Source organism: Dama dama, chromosome X, assembly GCF_033118175.1.
Source record: "Dama dama isolate Ldn47 chromosome X, ASM3311817v1, whole genome shotgun sequence".
NCBI lineage: Eukaryota > Metazoa > Chordata > Mammalia > Artiodactyla > Cervidae > Dama > Dama dama.
This window is the reverse complement of record NC_083714.1, coordinates 142,314,568-142,335,709: the sequence shown is the minus strand read 5'-3', so window position 1 is coordinate 142,335,709 and position 21,142 is coordinate 142,314,568. Positions and strand designations below refer to the sequence as shown.

The window sequence follows — 21,142 nt, the reverse complement described above, 5'->3', positions numbered from 1 at the left end:
TTTCTCCTCCTTATATGGCTATAAAATTTATCTCCCATGAACTACCACTCAGGGGGACTGCACGGTAGGGCAGAAATGAACTCTGGCTGAACAGCTTTGTTCTATCCCAGCCTGTAAAACATGGGGAATCAGGTAAGATGTTATTTAAGATCCTTTCCAGCTGGAAAACTCCCGATTCTAAGATATTCATACTCTGTCTATCTCCCTCATTTGTCCTTACTGAAATATTAGTGACCAAGTGGTCTGTGAGAGCAATGGAAAGCATGAGATTTCTGGAAAGTGGGTTTGAGGCTCTCCTCACCCCCATACTTACCATGAGACATTAGGTCAATCATTCTCTCTCTCTAGAACTTTGGTTTCCTCATCTGGAGAAGGGAAATAATGATAATATCCTGACTTCAAAATATTGTTTGGGGAGCAAAATAGTTAAGCAATATCAAAGGTGCTTTGTTAAGTATGACTTGAGCAAAGTTAATAATTGTTTATTGTATTGATATCAAATACCATACTACTATCTGAAGGAGTCGTTGGACCTGAGGTGAACCAAATACATACTGCTTAGAAAGAAGGAAAAATCTTACTTTTTTCATAGGTTCAAATGACAATCCATGAGTTTGTTTACTCATACAAACTGAGGGAAAGCGTTAATAAAAATTTGAGGCAAGATTTTCTATTATATCTTAAAAGGATGACATATGTGACCTGAAAACCTGTGTTTCTAGTATAAGGGACAGTGTTTCTGCCTCCTTTATTTTTTTTCATTGTTACATCACATCAAAAAAGGATATAATTAAAATTATATCACATTAATTTTCTGTTTTTTCTCTTGTAAAGAAGAGCAGGAGCTGAGGAATTAAACAGACTTACAACTTTCATAATCTCAGTCAAGCTCATGAGCCTCTTTAACTCTCCATGACCTTGTCTGTAAAAGTGAAAGTGATGATACTTGCCTCAGAATATGTAAGAAAACATGAAAAATGTGTAGGATGGCTGTAAGGTGGAACCTCACACATAGGAGGCACCTAACAAATGTTGACCTTATTCTTTCTTCCTTAGAACTCCTATTTTCAGGGTATCAGTATTGACAAGACTGCATTAGTGAGTCTATATTTCATGCAACTAAATTAAAACAAATGTATTCTAATCTCTCTTTCTCTTAAGGTGCTCACCCCTCTGAAGTGGTACCAGAGCATGATAAGACACCCGGTATGTAGATTTTTTGGTTCTTTATTCCCTTAAGATATTAAGCATGCATTTCAATTCCCTTTTTAAGTGAGGCAACATATCGATGCCACATATAGACACTAATGGGAAATCTAGTTGGTAAGCGGTCAAATCTGTATACACAGTTAGAAATTCTTGCACAGGAAAAAAGAACTGAGTAAATATTAATATTGCCATAATGACAAAGAAAACATTGCTGCTTCTCCAGTTGGAAGTCAATGGAGCGGATGGTAAACCTGACTCTTTGTTTCTCACCAGTACACTTCCTATGGTTACGAACCCATGGGTGGATGGCTGCACCACCAAATCATTCCCGTGGTGTCCCAGCAGACTCCCCAGAATCACGCCCTGCAGCCTCATCACCACATCCCCATGGTGCCAGCTCAGCAGCCCGTGGTCCCCCAGCAGCCAATGATGCCAGTTCCTGGCCAACACTCCATGACTCCAACCCAACACCACCAGCCAAACCTCCCTCTGCCCGCCCAGCAGCCCTTCCAGCCCCAGTCCATCCAGCCGCAGCCTCACCAGCCCCTGCAGCCCCTGCAGCCCCTGCAGCCCTTGCAGCCCCTGCAGCCCCTGCAGCCCCAGCCGCCCGTGCACCCCATCCAGCCCTTGCCGCCACAGCCACCTCTGCCTCCGATATTCCCCATGCAGCCTTTGCCCCCCATGCTTCCTGACCTGCCTCTGGAAGCTTGGCCAGCAACAGACAAGACCAAGCGGGAAGAAGTGGTGAGTACACCTTGAAGTCACTACAACACTTCTCAAAACGCGCGCGCGAAAATGGCCCCCCAGAGACTGAAAATCTCTCACAGTCCAGGGCCTGCAGTTTCAGCTCAGTGATTCTCTGAGTCCAAGTGTGTGTTGTAAGTTTATATCATAAACGAGCTCATCTATATGGCTGAGTAATTAACACAATAGCTTTTCTGGTGGATTTAAACTCTATAACTACTTTGAATTCCTACCAGAAGATCTATTATTGAAAGCTGTTAATTTGACAGACAGTACTATAAGGGAACATTCGTTCTCTTTATCTTTCAAAGGTTTGACCAGCAAGAATAGGCTAGAATTGAACTGGAGATTTCTTTTTAAAGGGTAATTGTTGCCAATGAGGGAATGCAGATATTTGAACAGGTAGGTGGGAGATCTCTTTGAAACCTAAAGGAAAATTACTTGTTTAAAGTGGTTTTGAATCTAACTTGGAGGAAGCTAAACTAGACAGATTGCTAGATTCCTTTTCAGTGCTGGGATTCTGTAGATTTTTTAAGCAATAAGTCTTCACAGTAAAGGATAAAATATCCTTTCATCACAGAAAGCTCTTTCCCACTCTTCCAAATGAGTGGGAAATAGTCATTAAGTGACCCTTATCCATATATATAAACCCTCACTTTTGTGAATAAGAGATTATGTAATTCTACTGTATGTATGTCTTCAAATGTAATTCCAAGCTATAAATGTTATTAATGATTTTCTACTGAGAAAGTGAGGGGTGGGGTAGAAATGACCTAGATGGGGAGCCGGGTTTCCTGGGTTCCAATTATAACTCTGCACCTAAAAAGGAGATGCTATTTAACAAGTCACTTCAATTATATGGGTGTTTTCCCTTTAAAATGAGAGAAAGTAACTAAATCTGATAACTTTCAAGCCTTTGTCTAAGAACAAATACCATAGTTTTCCAATAAAAATTATATGTTATATAAGGCTTCAAAATTATGGGCATATTTGTGGAAAATATGGAGCGCATTTGAAAAATGATTGTGTTCCAAATAATCTGGTGCCTACAGTTGATTATTCTAGTCTAAGGTACAGGTTACCTCTTTGTATAGAAAATGTGTTTATCTAAAAAAATGCATTTATCTCTTTATTAATAATTAATGTCATGAACTTTATAAACCTTGTCAGAGCTATTCATGGAAAGGTGACTTTGCATAGGTAGTTTGCACTCTTTAAAAGTCCCATCTAAAATTAGAGTTAAATAGTGATAGCATCTTAGAGTTGTCTTAAGAAAATAAAGTGATGAGTTCAGAAATGACCGTGCAGAAAGGACTCAACAAAAGGCAGCAATTGTTATTTCATTATTCAATAATTGTTTTAAGTATTCTGAAGGCAGGGGCCTCCATCCTGGACACCTCTTATCTAATGACTATGAGACAACAAAGAAAGTTTTAAAATTATAGAGTTCAACCTCAATGGCTATAATATTGTTTTGGCAAAATTGAAGCCATATTTGTTACTATAAATGGTATTCACTAAGAATATTTGTAAATTGTTTTACTTGCTTGTTTTGCAATTTTTTTCCAGGATTAAAAGATCAGAAAATGAGAAGAGACCTGAAGTAAATACTTCAGTTGCTTTCAGAAAGACACAAGAACACAAAGATTTTTTCCTACCACCACCTTACTTAGTAAATTCTGTAACTAAAAATAAGCAAACAATAAAAAGTTTTAAAAATCATTCCTGATTTTGTGCTGAATTAAACTTAAAATTTCATGTAACTGGAAAGAAAATATTATAAATGGATCTTCTTGAATAAGACAGGAACTGCTCATTTACACCTACAAATTGACCATTCTGCAGGCAAATGAGGACTATATTTCTTTTTAGAGACAATTTAAATTACACCATCTCAAAACTTTTTTAAAAATAGAAGTTTACATAGTAGTTGTAATAGTTGGTAATGTGAAAAATTATGAACAAGTATATAGTCACTAAGCCAGAACAAAATGTTGTTGTTCAGTTGCTCAATGATGTCCGACTCTTTGTGACCCCATGGATGGTAGCCCACCAGACTCCTCTATTCATGAGATTTCCCAGGCAAGAATACTAGAGTGGGTTGCCATTTCCTCCTCCAGAGAATCTTCCCAACCCAGGGATCAAACCTGCATCTCCTGCATTGGCAAGAGAATTCTTTACCACTGAAACACCTGGGAAGCCAGAACCAAATGAAGGGAAGTTTATATGAAGAATTCTTTACATTAAAAAGATAAGCTTTTCTGAAATGTTTATATTACAAAACAACTGAAAACTTGGAGCAGTGGTTTTATACCTCACACCACATTAGTAACCAAAATCTGGTCTTTTGATCTCATTCTACTGAAAGCAATTTTTTAATGAAATTATGTGATACATAAAATAATGTACTGAATTTTAAATCTTTGAGGTATTTTCCTAAGAAAGCTTTTATTAAATGGAGCTTCAAATAGGGAATCACAGCAGTTTTATATACAAGTCATTTCTTTCACTTCATAATCTTTAAGATGATAAATTCTACTGTATAGTCTTCAAAATGTTAACAGATGCATAAAATGGACTCAATACAGCTTTACTTTCCCACTTATATTTGAATTCTTTTTTCCTCCTACACCCAAACAGAATTGTAAACAGTTTTTTTAGGGTTTATATTACACAGTACCCACAATAACTTTATTCCAATACCTTTATGATTAAGGCCCCTTAATCATTTTTTGAAATGAATAAACATTACTGGGAGGGTGTCAATATTCAAGCAAATAACCTGATTTTAAAGAATTTAGAATAAATTAAAAAGTCAGAAAGAAAGCTTTTAATCAACTGACATGGGCCAATTCTAATCAATTTAGTATATATTTATTAATCGCCCTCTAGGGTAAGGCACTATTCCATGTCCTGATAAAAATGGTAAGTCCCCATCCTTAAGGAATCTAGAATCTACTGAAGGGCTAAAATAAGCTCACAAATAATGATAAGAGAAAGCCTAAACACCACAACAGAGGTATTGTCAAAATGCCTTGGGAAATATGAAAGAAAGTGTTAGTCGCTCAGTCATGTCCAACTCTTTGCGACCCCATGGACTGTAGCCCGCCAGACTCCCCTGTCCATGGGATTATCTTGGCAAGAACACTGGAGTGTGTTGCCATTTCTTTCTACAGGGGATCTTCCCGACCCAGGCAGACGTCATTAGCCATGTGTCCAACAGTTTTCCTCACCACTCGGTCCTTGTTGGCAGTGCTGGAATTAATCCCAGCATCAGGCTTTCCACAAATTCAGGAGGGAGAAGCCCCCTCCCCTGTCCCACAGAACAAATGCTCACTCCTCCATTTACAGCATCAATTGCTACAAAATACCATATATCCACACCAAATGTGGCATCTGTTTCCCTCGTTAGTGATTGGTTTAGGGATTGGTTGTGTTGGAACCTGAACAATGAATGAGACCGAAAGGGAAATCTAATAGGAGAGGCGGAGCTTCTGGGGAAAAGAATTACCCCCTAATTAAAACTGTGTAAGTTGTTACCGAGCCTATAAAACAATTATCCTTCAATTAAAAAATAAATACATTTAAAAACCCCAAAAAACTGTGTATACACACGCTAGGGCAAAGTGCTGTTCTGTCTTTGGATCTATTTGTTTGAGGATGTGATAGCTGGAGTTGTGTCTGCCTTCTTGTAACCAGGAGGGACAAGTAGAAAGGCAGAAAGTCTCTAGGTCTTCGGTGCCCCTGAAATAACCAAGCTTGGAACCATCTATCTCTAGATGAATGATGCACTCTATTTCCATGCTAGTGTCTTTCAATTGTGGGTAATAATTGATTAGTGGGTCATGACATCGACATCAAGAGCCTTGTCATTTATGTCATGACAACCAACTTTCTCTTCCAACAATGTAACGCTTATATGGTCAGGACTAAGGAGAATTGTTTTGTCAATGACTTTCCTGAAAAAAAAAAAAAAAAGTCTAATAGAAAGATAGAAATATATATCCTGGTATAGTCTCCAAAATATATGCCCCCACCACACTTTGTCTTCCACGGCTCATGAAAATATTGCCATTATGTTTATTCGTACTGAGAAACATTTTAAGGATGTAAGGAATGATGTCACTTGAAAACTATGTGTGATATTGAAAAGAACACAAAATTTGAAATCAGACTCGAGTTGCTTTCAAGTTTTCTGATATAAGAGGATTCTCTATTTGGGAAGGTCACTGACAAAATTATTCTAGTTTTAAAATAATTCAAATTATATATACATATTCAAACCACATATTTGAATTACAGGGAAAAGCTCAGGCTCTGGACTGAGGACTGCTCACTATGGAATGAGGTGTCCTGCGTAAGTGACAAGAAACTGAAACTTCTGTATTAAATGCCCAAACATATGTTTTAACAAACCATTTTCATCATAGTCTTCTATAGTGGACATGCATGTTAACCACAACATAGGATCTATTTGATGGTCCAGAATGAGACATGAACATCCATCACTGAAGTGAGTTGTCTTGGAAATTTAGAAGCAATAAAGCTCTGATGCCTGTTTTAAATTACCTGATATTACGTTGTCAGTCTAACCATTCCTTTCTGCTCCAGGCAATTCCTTCTTTTTGTTAGTGTATATTTACATCTTCTAATATGTAGGTTACTTTGTATACATTTTCTTCCTAACAAAATAAAGTACATTGACCTTTGGATTGTTATTCTGGTCACTTTGAGGTTATTTTATTTCCTGATTGCCTATATGTAGCAGATGACTGCAGTCGACAAGCGACATGTAGATGTGTGTGGCTACCTAGTGTAACACAAAGTATCACCACGTAATGTAACAAAGCTGATGTAAATTAAATAAAAAAGAGCATTTCTAATTCATTCAAACTCAAGCTTAGTTGCCCAATGTTGTTTTTGAATAAAATATGGAAGAAAAATCACTAGATACTAATGACCAAGACTCAAAGTATAGGCTGAAATAAATAGCAACACTGATCATAAATATACTAATAAACACAAACATATATAAAAACTTCTTAAATCAGCAAAAAAAGAAACGCAAGAGTATATTATTGACAAAGGTGTGCTATGTCTTTGAAATTAAGCTAAAAATACAGATGAAGTTGAGTAGATAACCTAAAGGAAATTCTCATCTCACCATAACCACTCCCATGTCACTAATACATTTAAAATCTATTCTGCTCTCATTCACTCCTTGTTGGTGAGGGCTTCAATATGCATAACTTTTCCAGGGTGCAAATATATGTCTAGGAATTACCCAAAGAGAGTCATCAAAATGTATGGTAAGACATGTTCAAAGATGATGATTATGTATTCTACTGAGAACCTGCATCTCTGAAATTTGTCTATACGTATCTGAAGGAATTATGTGGTAAAAAAGTATCTCTAGAAGAAAATTTATTAGTGGAAAAAATGTGATAAAGTAAAATTTAAGACCAAGACTGTATATCAAATGTGAATATTAGGTGTAGCCATAACATGTAAACAGGGCTTCCCTGGTGGCTCAGACCATAAAGAATCTGCCTGCAATGTAGGAGACTCAGGTTTGATCCCTGGGTGGGGAAGATCCCCTGGAGAAGAGAATGGTAACCCACTCCAGTATTCATGCCTGGAGAATCCCATGGACTGTAGCCTCAGACCTTGGGGTCACAGAGTCGGACACAACTGAGTGACTAACACTTCACTTTTCATAATGTGTAGATAATCTGAACACACATATATTAAATGTGTGTAGAAAAAAACTAGAAGGAAGATACATTTGTTTGTATGAAGATCCAATTCTTCTACAAAAAAAAATAATAAATTACTTCTGTAATCAAGAACAAACTTAATTTTTAAAGTTTGTTTTCCCTTTTTTCTGCTTCAATTCAGACACACCTCTTTCCTTCAGTTCCCTTTGATGTGAGTTTTGGATCTTGGTGAGTTCCCTTCAGGTAAATTCCCAGCAGAAATCAGTTCATATGTACTTGATTTTTCAGAGATATATTTGGACCAAAGAAGGATGAAAGGAAAGGGGCAACTGGCTTTAGCAGGAACAAAAACGAATAATACAGTCAAACAACAAAGAAGATATGAGCATTGTAAAGTTAAGGAAAAAGAATTTAGAAACAACAAAAATAAAATAGAAATGATCACCAAAGCAGCACCTACTGAAATTCTATCAAATATTAGCTGGATTCAAAGAGCAGGCAGGTCAAAGAGAAAACTCAGTGTCTAAGTCCTAAACCCTTAAAGAGAGGAGGCTTGTGATGACTTCAAATTAAATGGGTTGGTTCTCTTTTGATTCAAATAATACCTAAACTACTTGCCCACTTAAAATTAGTCAATTATCTAATTTTACTTTTGGGCTTCAACTGGCTATAATGTATATTTTTCTCTCCTATGCTTAATTGCATCGGGTCTGAATCATCTGAAGAGTTCAACTTCAGTCAATACCCATTCCAATTAACCAGAAAATGCTCACAGTTCACTTATTAGAAAGGGCAAAGGAAAATGCAATTTAACATGCTAATTTCTAGGCTCTATTTTCATAACCCCCTATTTTTTTTATGGAAGTTTGGTTTTATTAAATTGAAAACAATTTGAAAGAAAACCCAAGATTGGCATCTTAAATTCATGAGTAATGCTTATTACTCCTTGCCAGATATATGGCTCTTGGATAATGAGCTATTTGGAAGGCAAGAGTCCTTTAACAATACTGTGCAGCAGCAAAATTAGAATAAAAGTGTAAGACATGTTATTATAATATATGCATTGTTAGCATGCAAAGAGGATGGGAAATGAAGGATTACCTGGAAGTAATCGTCACTTAGTTAGAAAGAGTAATAGTTGTCACATTTTACAAACCAAAATTTAAGGTGATAATATAATGAAATATTTAAAATCAAAGACATATGCTGACTGGTAATTATGCTCTACACTTGGCAATGTTCAGTAAAGATCCTCAAGTGGCTATTCAAATTTTTTTTAATGAAAATGAAATTAATTTTCAAATTCAGTTCCTCAGTCACACGAGACACATGTGGCTAGTGGCTACCATATTGGACTGCAAAGATGCAGAACATTTCTTTTATCACCCAGAGTTTTACTAGACAGTGCTGCTCTATATACTGCCTCCTGAAGTAGAAAAGCAACTCCTAGGAATTCAAAGATTTTAAACAAAAGATGAAACAAACATACTTGCCGGTTAAAACTGAATATCTCAACTATCCATTACAAGTTATTTTCCAAGCACTCCAGGAAGTACGATCCTGTATGGGAATTTTCTAAGAACCCTAGAAACACCCTTCTCTTCCTCAGGCTGAATCACACACTCCAAAATGGTTTCCCATCTAGTGTTCTTTTAAAATAGACAAATCAAGAGTTCTGCTAAATTGATTTTTCTGCTTGTAAGAGACACTTTTAGTTCCAAAAAAATGGTCATTTATTTTCAGTCCTCTACCAGCCACATCCACACTGGAGGTAGAAGGCAGGGGCTGCCCTTGACCTAGGGTTTCACTGGAATTAGGCCAAAGTGTAAGCTGATGGAAAGATAAAGAAAAAAATAACAAACTTTCGTCCACCCCTGAGAGTGGCTGACTGCCTGTAAGCGTTGGGAAATATTTACATTCTTTTCTATTTTGTGGTTCAAACCAACAGCACAACATAGGATAAATGGCTACCTGCATGCTTGAGAGTACACACACTGACAGACACACTTGCATATCCACGAAGTTTACCTCCAGTAAAAGGACATATGCTATTTGAACAATTTGAAATTTGAAATAAAAATTTTCTCCATTCCAATCGTTTAGAAACTATATGGCCATTGTACTAATCATCATTATCAAGGCATATTATAAGTCTTTCAATACAAAAATACAAGGGGAAAAGGTCAAGTTGTTCATTTTATTTACAAACAAAGTCAAGTTGACCACTTCCTCTCACAACTCAACACAAAAACACTGAATTTTCTCCCATATCTGAAGTTTGCCCCTTAGCAATAAACACTTGCTAAAAAGACTGAGTTTAAGGTCATGGCTTTAAAAAGAATACAAAATAGCAAGGAACTGTATTTATTTTTCTTAAAAGGGATTTGATTGTGGCTCAACATGGGGATCACAAGAGAAAAATGATTTCAACCAATTTCCCACATTTCCAGAACATAGTGGCCTCTAGCTGTGTTCCACATTGCTTTAATAAAACAGCCATCAGCCTGTGTTTGTTGTGAAATTCTCATTAATTGGAATTTTTAGTTGTTTTGTGATTTGCCTTATAATTCCCTTTGCTCCCATTTGGTCTAGAGCCTTATCAGTAGGGAGTCACTAGCTGAAATTTACTTATTCCAAAACACTTCCCTGCTGGGAAGAATTCATCCTGTCTTCATGTGAAACACCTGATTCTTCTAGAAATAAATAATACTTGAGAGATAAGATGGGCTTCCCTGGTAGGTCAGACAGTAAAAAATCTGCCTATAATGCAGGAGATGTGAGTTCAATCCTTGGGTCAGGAAGATCCCCTGGAAAAGGGAATGGCTATCCATCTAGTCTTCATCTGAAACACCTGACTCTTCTAGAAATAGATAATGCTTGAGGAATAAGATAGGGCTGGGAACGGTGAGGACAGGACAGGTTGGGGTGAGGGAAAAGAAATGGTCATTTAGGTCCCCAAATACCTCCCTCAATAAATTATGCCTGAATCACCCATCAAAAAAATCAAGATCAGTGAAGGCCCCTTACAAATAACAGGCCCTAGGGTCAACAAAAAATAGCCCAAGGTGCAGCATTTATTTTCTTTTTCTTAATCAAAAAAATTTTACAACAATGTTAAATATCTCCCTCAGAACAGCCAGATCTTGTTTTCCTCTTCAAAGAATTTTCCATGCTTCGAATTTGTCTGTGGAATGTGGGGGTTCTGGGGTCACAATCGTGACCTTGGCCTATCTGCTGTGGAAACTTGGATGAGTTTCTTGCCTCTCTATGCCTCAATTTCTTCATCTATAAGTAGTACTAATGTCCATCTCCGAGTCCTTTTATGTCAACACGCTCTACCACTCATATTCAGAAAGGGGGAGCCTTCTCCTGGCTCTATAGACCCACAAAGGGAACACTACACAGGTGGAAGCAGGGACTGATACAGAATTTGAAAATATGAAAGCTTTTTCTGCCAAAGGCTCCAAAGTCGAACACAACTGCCTTGAGTCAATGTGCCATCTCTGACATAGAGCCAGCTGAACACCTCTCTCACTATGGCTATGCTCCATGGCCCCTGCCTTCTATCTGACACCCCCCAGAGGCTGTTCTTTGCCACCTCTAAGATCACTCTAAGGGCAGAAGGGGAGTAAAGCCACCGGGAGGGCAGCATGGGTTCACTGGCAGCCAGAGCATTAGAAAGTCTCCCTCGGAATGTCTTCCTTTTACCTTCTTTGTAAGGCCTGGCCCCCGTATATGGCAACTTCCAACTCTGAACCTCTCCTTGCTAATTCCACTCTAGGCGTTTCTTTAACGAATTGTGTTTCTTTAGAGCAGGGGGTACTCAACCAGGCAGCACTGCTTTCCTAGGGCACATATGGCAACGTCTGGAGTCACCATGCGGGGATGCAGATAGGCCTGAAGCAGTACTATCAGCATCTAGTAGGGAGAGACCAGGGATGCTGCTGACCGTCCTCAGTGCACAAGACAGACCCCCACAACAGAGAATGATCCAGCCTTGAATGTCAGCACTGGTCATGTTGAGAAACCCTACTCTGGAAAACAACACCAACACTGAGTCATGCTGTGTGTTCAAAACCTAAGATACATAAAGAATGAGACTCTGGACAAGTGTCTGAGTCTGTATGCATTTTAAAAACTTCACTGAGAAAGAAAACCCAAAAGCTCACATCTCAAAGTTAGCAAACTTGCTATAGGACCTCATACAAAAGGATTTTCACTTCCTGTATCAACTGCCTCAGAAAACTCTAAACAGCTTGGGGAGTGACCAGGCTGTTAACATGCAAGATGAAGAGATGGTCACTCTAGGATTAAATCAGCTGAGTTGTCTAAATCAAGGCAATTCTGCAGAAATTAGAATAGTTATTTGCTTCTTCTGAAGTTACATAAAAGTGGTTGTGTTAGCCAAGTGAGAAAGGAGGAGAAAAATAATCAGATTATTAGCCATTAGAATAAGCACTGAATTAGAGCTCATTGGTTTGTTTGGGAAACATCTGGTTTTTAAATTTGCTTGAATTTGGCAGAATAACGAGATAAGTAGTTGTGTGCAAAGAGTGGACAGGAATTTAAGATGCCTTAATTCTCACGATTTTCAGAACCACCACTCTCCCAATATTTGATGAATAAAGATTTGGTCACAAAATTATTACCAAAAGCCTCTGACAATCATAGGAATATAAAGCAGTGTGATATAAGTAAAGGAGACCTACTTTGATTGAGTGCAGACCTTGGGAAACCTACAATATTTGAGGGAATCAAGACACAGACCATCTTATCTGTGCAAATATCAAACTCAAGACACTCTTCCATGTGTGATTAAGGCCCTCCCTCCTGGCCTCCATACACCACAGATCAGGAGAATGGCCATACATGAGCTTCAGCTCAATGCCTCCTCGTCTGGAGACCTTTTCTTGTTGGTCTACACAGGCTGGAGTGCTCAGGCCTCGAGGTTTCCCAGGATATATGTTGGGTGTGCCTCTATTTCAAGAAACTACTTGTTTCTACTTTGGTCTCTCTACTAACTGGTAAACTCCTTGAGGGAGATTTAGAAAAATATTTGGAGGCTGGTCAGTATGCTTAATATCTACTCAAGGAACTGTCATTTGCATTAAAAAGTTACCACACAGTCCTATAAAAGTAAAGATAATAATAATAACACCAAACATTTACTGGGCTCTTGTTATAGTCTAGGCACTGTTCTAAGCACATGACGTGTACTGGCTCCTTCAGTTTTCACAACCTTATAGAGGAAAACTTGTCTCTGTACTCAGTTTATAGATGAGGAGGTGTTCAAACATTCAACTTGAAAAAGAAATTAGGTATTTCTTAAAACACAAACCCTGTCCCATGTTTGACGAGTATCATTTAAAAGGTTAACTAATTTGTCATCTGCCCCTAGGATCCTAACTAAACCAATTTATATTGCTAAGAGCAAATATAAATTCAACTGATCAGAGTCATAAAGCTTATCTCCTCTTGCCACTTAATTTTTCCTGTCCATTTGACCTCCCAAGGATGTGATAAGGAGCTCGTTGTAAAGAAAGCTACAGAACTCTCAATCCAATAACTCCTCTGCAGTTGTGGTGAACCACCACACATGGGGAGGAAAAACTCTGCAAATATGGGCAAGTATCCCCACTCCAGGGCAGCTTTGCCATGGCAACCAGGAGAGACTCATCCATCCCGTCTGTGAGTGTGAACCTGAGCATGAATGGCCCTCACCCTTTCCTTGGCTCCAAAAGGTGGATTGAAAACAAACAAACACAAGTCCAGACCTTATGGGAACTTGATTCATTCAGAGAAAGCTACAGTGGGAACCAAGGACATCTAGGAAATTCAGGCCTTGGCCCTACATTATCTTGCTTCCCAGGAGGCGCACTGAACTCATACCCAACACGTATGGAGAGGCCATTTCAAGTGGCATTCTAAAGAATGGTCAGAATAGGAAGGTTGCTGACATATTCTTCTCAGGACATTAACTCAGAACTAATTGGCTGGCATACTTTCTCTACCCGGCACTTGATGTCCAGATTAAAATACATGAAAAGGTTCAGTATCTCAACAGCCTCCTGCATTGAAGCCTCCACAAATCCTAGCTATCGAGGTGGCACTCCCAACTGGCTCCCCCCACGGGGTGCTGACTAGAGAAGGAAACGTTTGTGAATTTGCACAGTGACATGCAGAACAAACTCAGGCTCAGAAGGAAGATTCACAAAATCCAATGTTTGCCCTGTCATGAGGAACTTGGGCTCAACCTGGTTTCCGCAAATACTCTGTTCTTAATCTGGAAATATCCACAAAAGAGCAACTGCAAAAAAAAAAATTTTAATAGAAAAAAACAGTGATGGATTTTTAACCGTATTTACTGAACACTGCTTAAATGCACAATTCCTATCAGTAGGATTTCCGAAGAGAGTTGGAAAACAAAAGGGGATTTACTGCCTGTGTGGCTCATTTTCCCACAGGTAGAAAAAAAACTATGTCGGATGAACGGTGTTAGGTAGCCTGGAACCTGTAGTCGCTGCAGCCTGAGTTGATTTCTGTTATTGCTGCTAATACTGTAAATAACCAGAATTACAGTATTTAAGCCTTTGCCCTCTTTCAAAATGGATCATTCAACAGATTATAAATGACGGTGACTTAAGACAAATAAATTTTCTCCAAAAGTAATTTGATTTTTAACAAATTAAATAATTTTCATGTATTTACAATACTTTTAACAATATATAGATAGTGGCAATGTGCACACGATAGAGAGAGGAAGAACTCCATATATGAATTGAAGTAGATGGTCATATAGTTTAAGGTAAGAGACTGCTGATCTGTAGGAAGGTCTGTGGCTTCACCTTCTTGGTGTTAAAAACATTCATCAAATAAGCTAATGTTTAATATGATGCCTTCTGTTCCTTTAGGAAGGATTCAAAGAAACCTTTACTTGTAGCTATATAAAATGAGCAAGTATCTAAGCTCTGTGAACACCTTTGGAATATTCTAAATTTTTAGGTCTTTCTATGAAATCATAAAAAGCTGGAACTACAAAAAACAAGGTTTGTGCCAGAGGTTGCAAGCAGCAAAACCAAGGCTTTATGCTTTTCTCCATCAGTCACCTGTCTTTGCCGCATGCAAGAGTCAGACCACATTTTGTGGTTTCACATCAGTACCCATTCTGCTTGTAAATGTCATAGAATCTTCATCCTCCATTGTACTGAAGGGAAGGGCAAGATTTGCCCTTTTCCCGAATTTTCATCATTTTATGGCATCCAAAGATCCAGACCCAAAGAGAAGCTCAAAAGCAAAGGTACTTAATTTCGGTTCTACCACAGACTAGCCAGGTGACCCTGCCATCGTCAAATCCGTCCCTACATTCAGTTTCTCTGTTTCAGAAAAATATTGCAATCAAAGGCCACTAAGATGCATGCAACACTAACAATATAAGCCAATGTGCATTGTTAAAGTCAAATTGCATCCATTTTTAAATACTGAGAAAACAGCCAAAAGGAAAGGTGCCGAAGAAATGGCAGGTCCTTACTGAGATTTGCTTTAAGTGTTCAATAAAAATGAGTGTCTTGGCAATGATATGTAGTGTTCCAGTCAGCCTGGCTTGAAGGCTCTGAACCTTCTCCTAAAGCAACAGGCAGAGACATCTGAAGTGTCATTTGAACCATCTGAACTTTGAAGCTGAAAGAGACCCGGGTGCTGGCACCAGCTGAGTCAATCCCTCCAAAGTGACTGCTTCTCTCACCCTTTCCTGCTTGTGTCTACCTTCCCCCATTGCAGCTCCAGGACTATTAGCCCATGAAGCCATCCACGATCTTACTGGCTTGGGTCCTGCTGCGCTTCAGGCAGGAGGCACAAACACAGACAGCCTGAAATGTACACACCACATCTTCTTACCTCTGCAGGGTCCTTACACCTCAGTAGCAGCAGCAGCTCCAGGCAGAACTGACCTCCCATCCTCCCCACGCAGAGCCCCTGGCCAGTGTGGGAACAGAGAAGGAGGCTGGAGACGGGGATACTGCTTGGGGAGCTGGAGGAGCCGGGCAGGCAGGCTCCCCGGCTGGAATGCGTAGCTAGAGGCCCTGGGAGGGAGAAGGCCTGGGGTCACTGTGATCCTCTGAGTCAGACACCCTGGGGAACTCTCAGCTCTGAAAGGCCTCCTTTGGCACACGAGGCAGAAAGGCACCGAGAACTTACTAGGGGGAAAGTTCTGAAAGTTATAAATCCGAGGTAAATGGCTACATGGGCGTATACCAGTTTAAAGTAAATGGTAGAGGTGCAATATGAATGCTGGAGGGGGCACATCATTTACATCATATGCTAATTCATATATCTGATAAGGGACTTGGACCCAGAATATATAAAGAAATCTTACAGCCCAATCATAAAAAAACAAATAACCCAACTTTTAAATGGGCAAAGACTCTTAATAGACATTTCTCTGAAGGAAATATACAAATGGCCAATAAGGATATGAAAAGAAAGATGCTTGACAGCATTAGCCATCAGGGCAATACAAATCAAAATCATGATGAGACACTCCATTACACCCACTCGGATGGATACAAAGAACTGTTGGCAAGGATGTGGAGAAATTGGAGCTCTCACACAATGCTGGTCTGAATGTAAATGCTTTGGAAAACAGTTTTCAGTTTCTCAAAATGTTAAATGTGAAGTTATCACATGACCCAACAATTCCACTCCTAACTATATGCCTAAGAGAAATGAAAATATTTATCCACACAAAAACTTGTACACAAAATGATTCACAGCAGCATTACTGATAATAGCCAAAAAATGGAAACAACCCAAATGTCCATCAACCAATGAATAAGCAAGCAAAATGTGACATACCTATACAATGGAATTACTCAGCCATAAAAAGGAAAGAACTGATACATGCTACAGTGTGGATGAACCTTGAAAACATTACACTGAATGAAAGAAGCTAACCATAACAGATAACAGATTGTGTGATTCCAGTCCTATGATGTGCCCAGAAGAGGCAAATCTATAGAGTGGCAAGAGATTAGTGGTTGCCAGGAGCTGAGGCAGACGGGAGGACTGGGCGCAGCAATGACTAAGAGGCACAGGGTTTCTTTCGGGGCTGATGAAACTTTTAAAATTGATGGCGGTAGTCGTTGCAGAACTCTGACTATACTGTTAAATTATACCCATTAAATGAGTGAATTGTAAGGTATGTGAATTAAACCTCAATAAAACTGTTTCATTAAAAAATGAAGTGTTAAAAAAAAATGAAGTGTTAGCTCTTGCTTATTCCCATGCCAGAACCCTTCCCCAATTACCCTGGGCTCCTCTGAGATCACCATGACTCGGGCAGGTTCACCTACGTGGCTTGCCAGGGGCCAGGGTGAGACAGGGCTTCTGTCAAGCATGAGCTGTGACTCCTGGCCCCTGGCAAATCGGGACCCTTCTCCTCAGCTTCCTTTCTAGGACACTTCTGATAAGACTTCTGCTCCAGCTTCGTGGTTTGGCCCCTCTCCGCCCTGACTCCTTCATTTCCTGGTGGTGACTCCCTTCCTAGCACACCCATGGTTCCCATTTGTGAGAGTCCTTCTGAACTTACACCTGCTCCAGTATCACATGGAGCAACCCACCCTCTCCAAATACATGAGGCGTGACTTAAGCACAGTGGCCCCTGACAGCACAATCACTTTTTCATAGCTGAAATTTAGTAGTTAACTGTTACTCTTCACCTTGTTTTTTTTTCTTGAAGAAAAAGGAGTTATTTTTTTTTCAGCATTTTAAAAAATAATGAGTATTGCCTCTACATGCTCTTGTGCATTTTTACAATTTTAAGTAAAAATGAAATTATCAGGTAATGCCAATGAAGCAAGCAATTCAATGAGGAGAAAATCACAGTGCTCACTGGGTTAAAGAGATTCAACATTCTTATATAATTTTATCATTCACAAAGAGAACTATATTAGAGTTACTGACATTGTAGTTAATGATACTCATTATTATTATTATTTGTTTATTTCTATAGCCTTTATCTTTCCAAACTATTCTTGGGCACAATATGCCAGTGCCCAAGAACATTATTTTCTTCATGATAACTAGTTACACCCTGTCCCCTGCTCAAGATTTTGTTTGAATCAGAGCATTCTGATATCAGGACAAAAGTCTTAAGGGAAAGGTTCATGAGAGGCCCCAATTAACAATCATGTGTAGTGTTTGAAATTTATCACATTTTGGACCAACGTGTGATTTTTGCCTATTTGGATTTGTTGGAAATTTTTCAACCTTTAAAGGTCCTTAAAAGGTCCTATTCATTTTTATGTAAATCAAAACTGCCATGAAGTCCCACCTCACATGGGTCAGAACGTCCATCATCAAAAAATGTACAAACGCTAAATGCTGGAGAGGGTGTGGGGAAAAGAGAACCTTCCTACACTGCTGGTGGGAATGTAAGTTGGTGCAGGCACCATGGAGAACAGTATGGAGGTTCCTCAAAGAACTAAAAATAGAGTTGCATGTGATCCTGCAATTCCACTCCTGGACATATATCCAGAGAAAATAATAATTTGAAAAGATGCATACACCCCAATGTTCACTGCAGCACTTTTTACAATATCCAAGACATAGAAACAAGCTAAATGTCCTTCGACAGATGAATGGGTAAATAAGATGTGGTGTATATATATAATGGAATACCATCAGACATAAAAAATAATGAAATAATGCCATCTGCAGCAACATGAGTGGACTTAGAGATTGTCATACTAAGTGAAATAAGTCAAAAAGAGAAAGATAAATAACATACATTATCAGTTAGAGGTGGAATCTAAAATATGACACAAATGAAGTTATCTTTGAAATGGACTCACAGACATAGAGAACAGACCTGTGGTTGCCAACGAGGAGGGATGGATTGGGAGTTTGGGATTAGTGAATGCAAGATAACAACAAGGTCCTACTGTATAGCACAGGGAACTATATTCAATATCGTGTGATAAATCATAATGGAAAAGAATATGAAAAAGAATATATATATATATATATGTATAACTGAGTCACTTTGCTCTAAAGCAGAAATTAAACTCATTGCAAATCAACTCTACTTCAGCAAAATAAATGTTTTAAAAAATTATTCATTTTTACAAGTTGGTACCACTGCCCTCTGAAGAACATCGGTGGAGGAGAAGGCTTTTCCATCTGAGGATAAGCAAGGTTGCAAATGAATGCTCACAATAGACCCCTTCTGTGTTAGTTCTGTGCTGAAATGTTCATACAGGCTTTTTCTCAAGCACATTTGAGTGCTGTGGGTAATAGATGTCATATAATAAAACTCAGAGGCACACGCTTATGTTACTTTTTAAGGAAAAAAAAGTGGGGGGGCGGATCAAAGGGTTTAACAATTTTATTCACTGGCTGATATTCAGCGACTCTGAAAATTTGGCCACTGCTCAGGTTTGTGAATTTCTATGGAAAACGAACTGTGTTTGGCAAGCTTGATGAAATATGAAGCTGATAAAAAAATGTTTCATGCTTTCTCAAGACCTTATGCCACTAACTGTGTGGGATTGGAAAAACTGTTCAAATGTCAATTTAAATGTCACTTTAAACACTGTAAATAAATGACTTTCTATACCCATATGAATTAATATAATTCTGTTGATTTCAGATCATAACTTGAACTGAAGTTTCTTTGAGTTTTAACTAGGAAATGGTTCATGGAGAACATGAACTTCAGAGTAGACAAGTTGAGCTCAGTTGAGTTCTATTCAGAATCCGAAATGTTCATGCAATGCATCATTTTACACTGTGGAGAACTGACTGAAAACTCAATTGACACAAAGGTTGTTAGGAAGCAGGTCCTGAACTCAAAAAGAAAGGAGTAGGCCAAAAGAAATAAAACATTATTGGAACAGCCCAAATCATTATGTAAAAGAACACTGTGGTGAATTCCGTTGCAGAGTTCATGACTCGTGAACATTATCTCCAAACCAGTCATCTCTTGAGTTTTATAGAGTCGACTATCCAACTGCCTTCTTGACCTTCCATCTGGTATCTCAGGGTCATCTCAAACTTCACTTATCCAATGCTGAACTCTTGACTTTCCTTTCTGGCAAATGTCTTTGTACCTAAGCCTCCCACATCTTAAGAGGTGTTTGTAAAGCATTTATCTCAGTGCCTGGCGTGCAGATCTGCTCAATAAAGGTTGATGACGATGATATTGATGATGATTGATAGTAATGAAGATGATTTTTATGTACCCAATTAGTTGAGCCAGAAACCAAATGGCTTTTCTTAATTCTTTTCTTCACTTCATGCCCCACCTTTAATCTATTCCCAGTTTCTGTCAACTCTGCCTTCAAAAAAAAAAAAAAAATCAGGAAACCAACCCCTCTCTTCAACTCTGCTGTCATCATCCCACCTCCAGCCTCCATCATATTTCTCTTCAACAGCCTTCCAGCCAACCTAACCATGTCCACTCTTGCCCTTGCCCTTGTTCCTTCTTCCCAGAGGGGAAACCAGAATGATTTTCTTAAACAAAAACCTTCATTACCAAAACATATATGGTGCTTGATTCTGGAAGATTCCTTGGAGGAGGGCATGGCAACCCACTCCAGTATTCTCATCTGGAGAATCCCATGGACAGGAGAGCCTGGCGGGCTATAGTCCATGGGGCCACAAAGAGCTGGACATGACTGAAATGACTTAGCATGCACCATATGGTGCTTATCATGTATTTATTAAATATGTTAAACATCCTAATGAAGTAGGTACTATTATTACTTCCATTTTACAGGTAAGGGATTGAGTAAGGAGGGCAAAGCCACAATTCACACTCAATCAGTCCGAGTCCAGAGCTGGGCTTTCAACTGCTACACAAAATACCATTCCATACTCAAGCTTTTAAAAAATAACAAACAAGCAAACCCTGTCAATTTACTTCACTTAGAATACAGTCCATCTGCACAGGACTGCCCTGAGCAAAATGGTCTGGGCTGACTTCCTCAGCCAGCCCATCTTTCCTCTTTCTTTCCTCCTGTTGTCCTGACCCTCATAAACAAGACGAGCTGGGTACTGCACAGGGCTTTCTACCCGTGCTGTTGTTCCCTGCGCCTGAACTGTTCTTCCCAGGAATTTTCATAGGCCTGCCTCCTCCTTCTTTATTCTTTAATCCCACTCCCTTGCTAAAGGCTCCTCTGACCTTCTCAATCTGAAATCAATGTTCTCTGGTTTCTTGATCTCAACATTCCGTTGATTTTCTTCTCAGCACTTATCTCAGCTTGTAATTGCTTTCATATGCTTGTCCATTTGTCTATTGACTGTCTCTCCCGTTGGTCTGGAGGCTTCACAAGGATAATATTGTTCATGACTGTATTTCCACCACTGAGCATATTGCCCTGCACATAGTGGGTGCTGAGAAATTTGATAAAAGATTGGATGAAGACAAGAAGGCTTTGGTAATATGAAATATCCACTTAGACCACTGGTTCTCCAAG

At 38.9% G+C, this 21,142-nt stretch overlaps 2 protein-coding genes across 6 annotated transcripts in view; one reads left to right on the top strand and one right to left on the bottom strand.

Moving 5' to 3' along the window:
- Window positions 1–21,142, bottom strand: part of ARHGAP6 (Rho GTPase activating protein 6) — a 511,541-nt gene that overhangs the window by 139,360 nt on the left and 351,039 nt on the right. The gene's annotated exons all lie outside the window — the stretch shown is intronic.
- AMELX (amelogenin X-linked) overlaps window positions 1–21,142 on the top strand; it is a 136,195-nt gene that overhangs the window by 2,759 nt on the left and 112,294 nt on the right. The window contains exons 3-5 of the mRNA XM_061136900.1: window positions 1,057–1,098; window positions 1,162–1,206; window positions 1,483–1,953. Coding sequence (XP_060992883.1) covers window positions 1,057–1,098; window positions 1,162–1,206; window positions 1,483–1,953 — 558 coding nt within the window. The remainder of the gene's footprint in view (window positions 1–1,056; window positions 1,099–1,161; window positions 1,207–1,482; window positions 1,954–21,142) is intronic.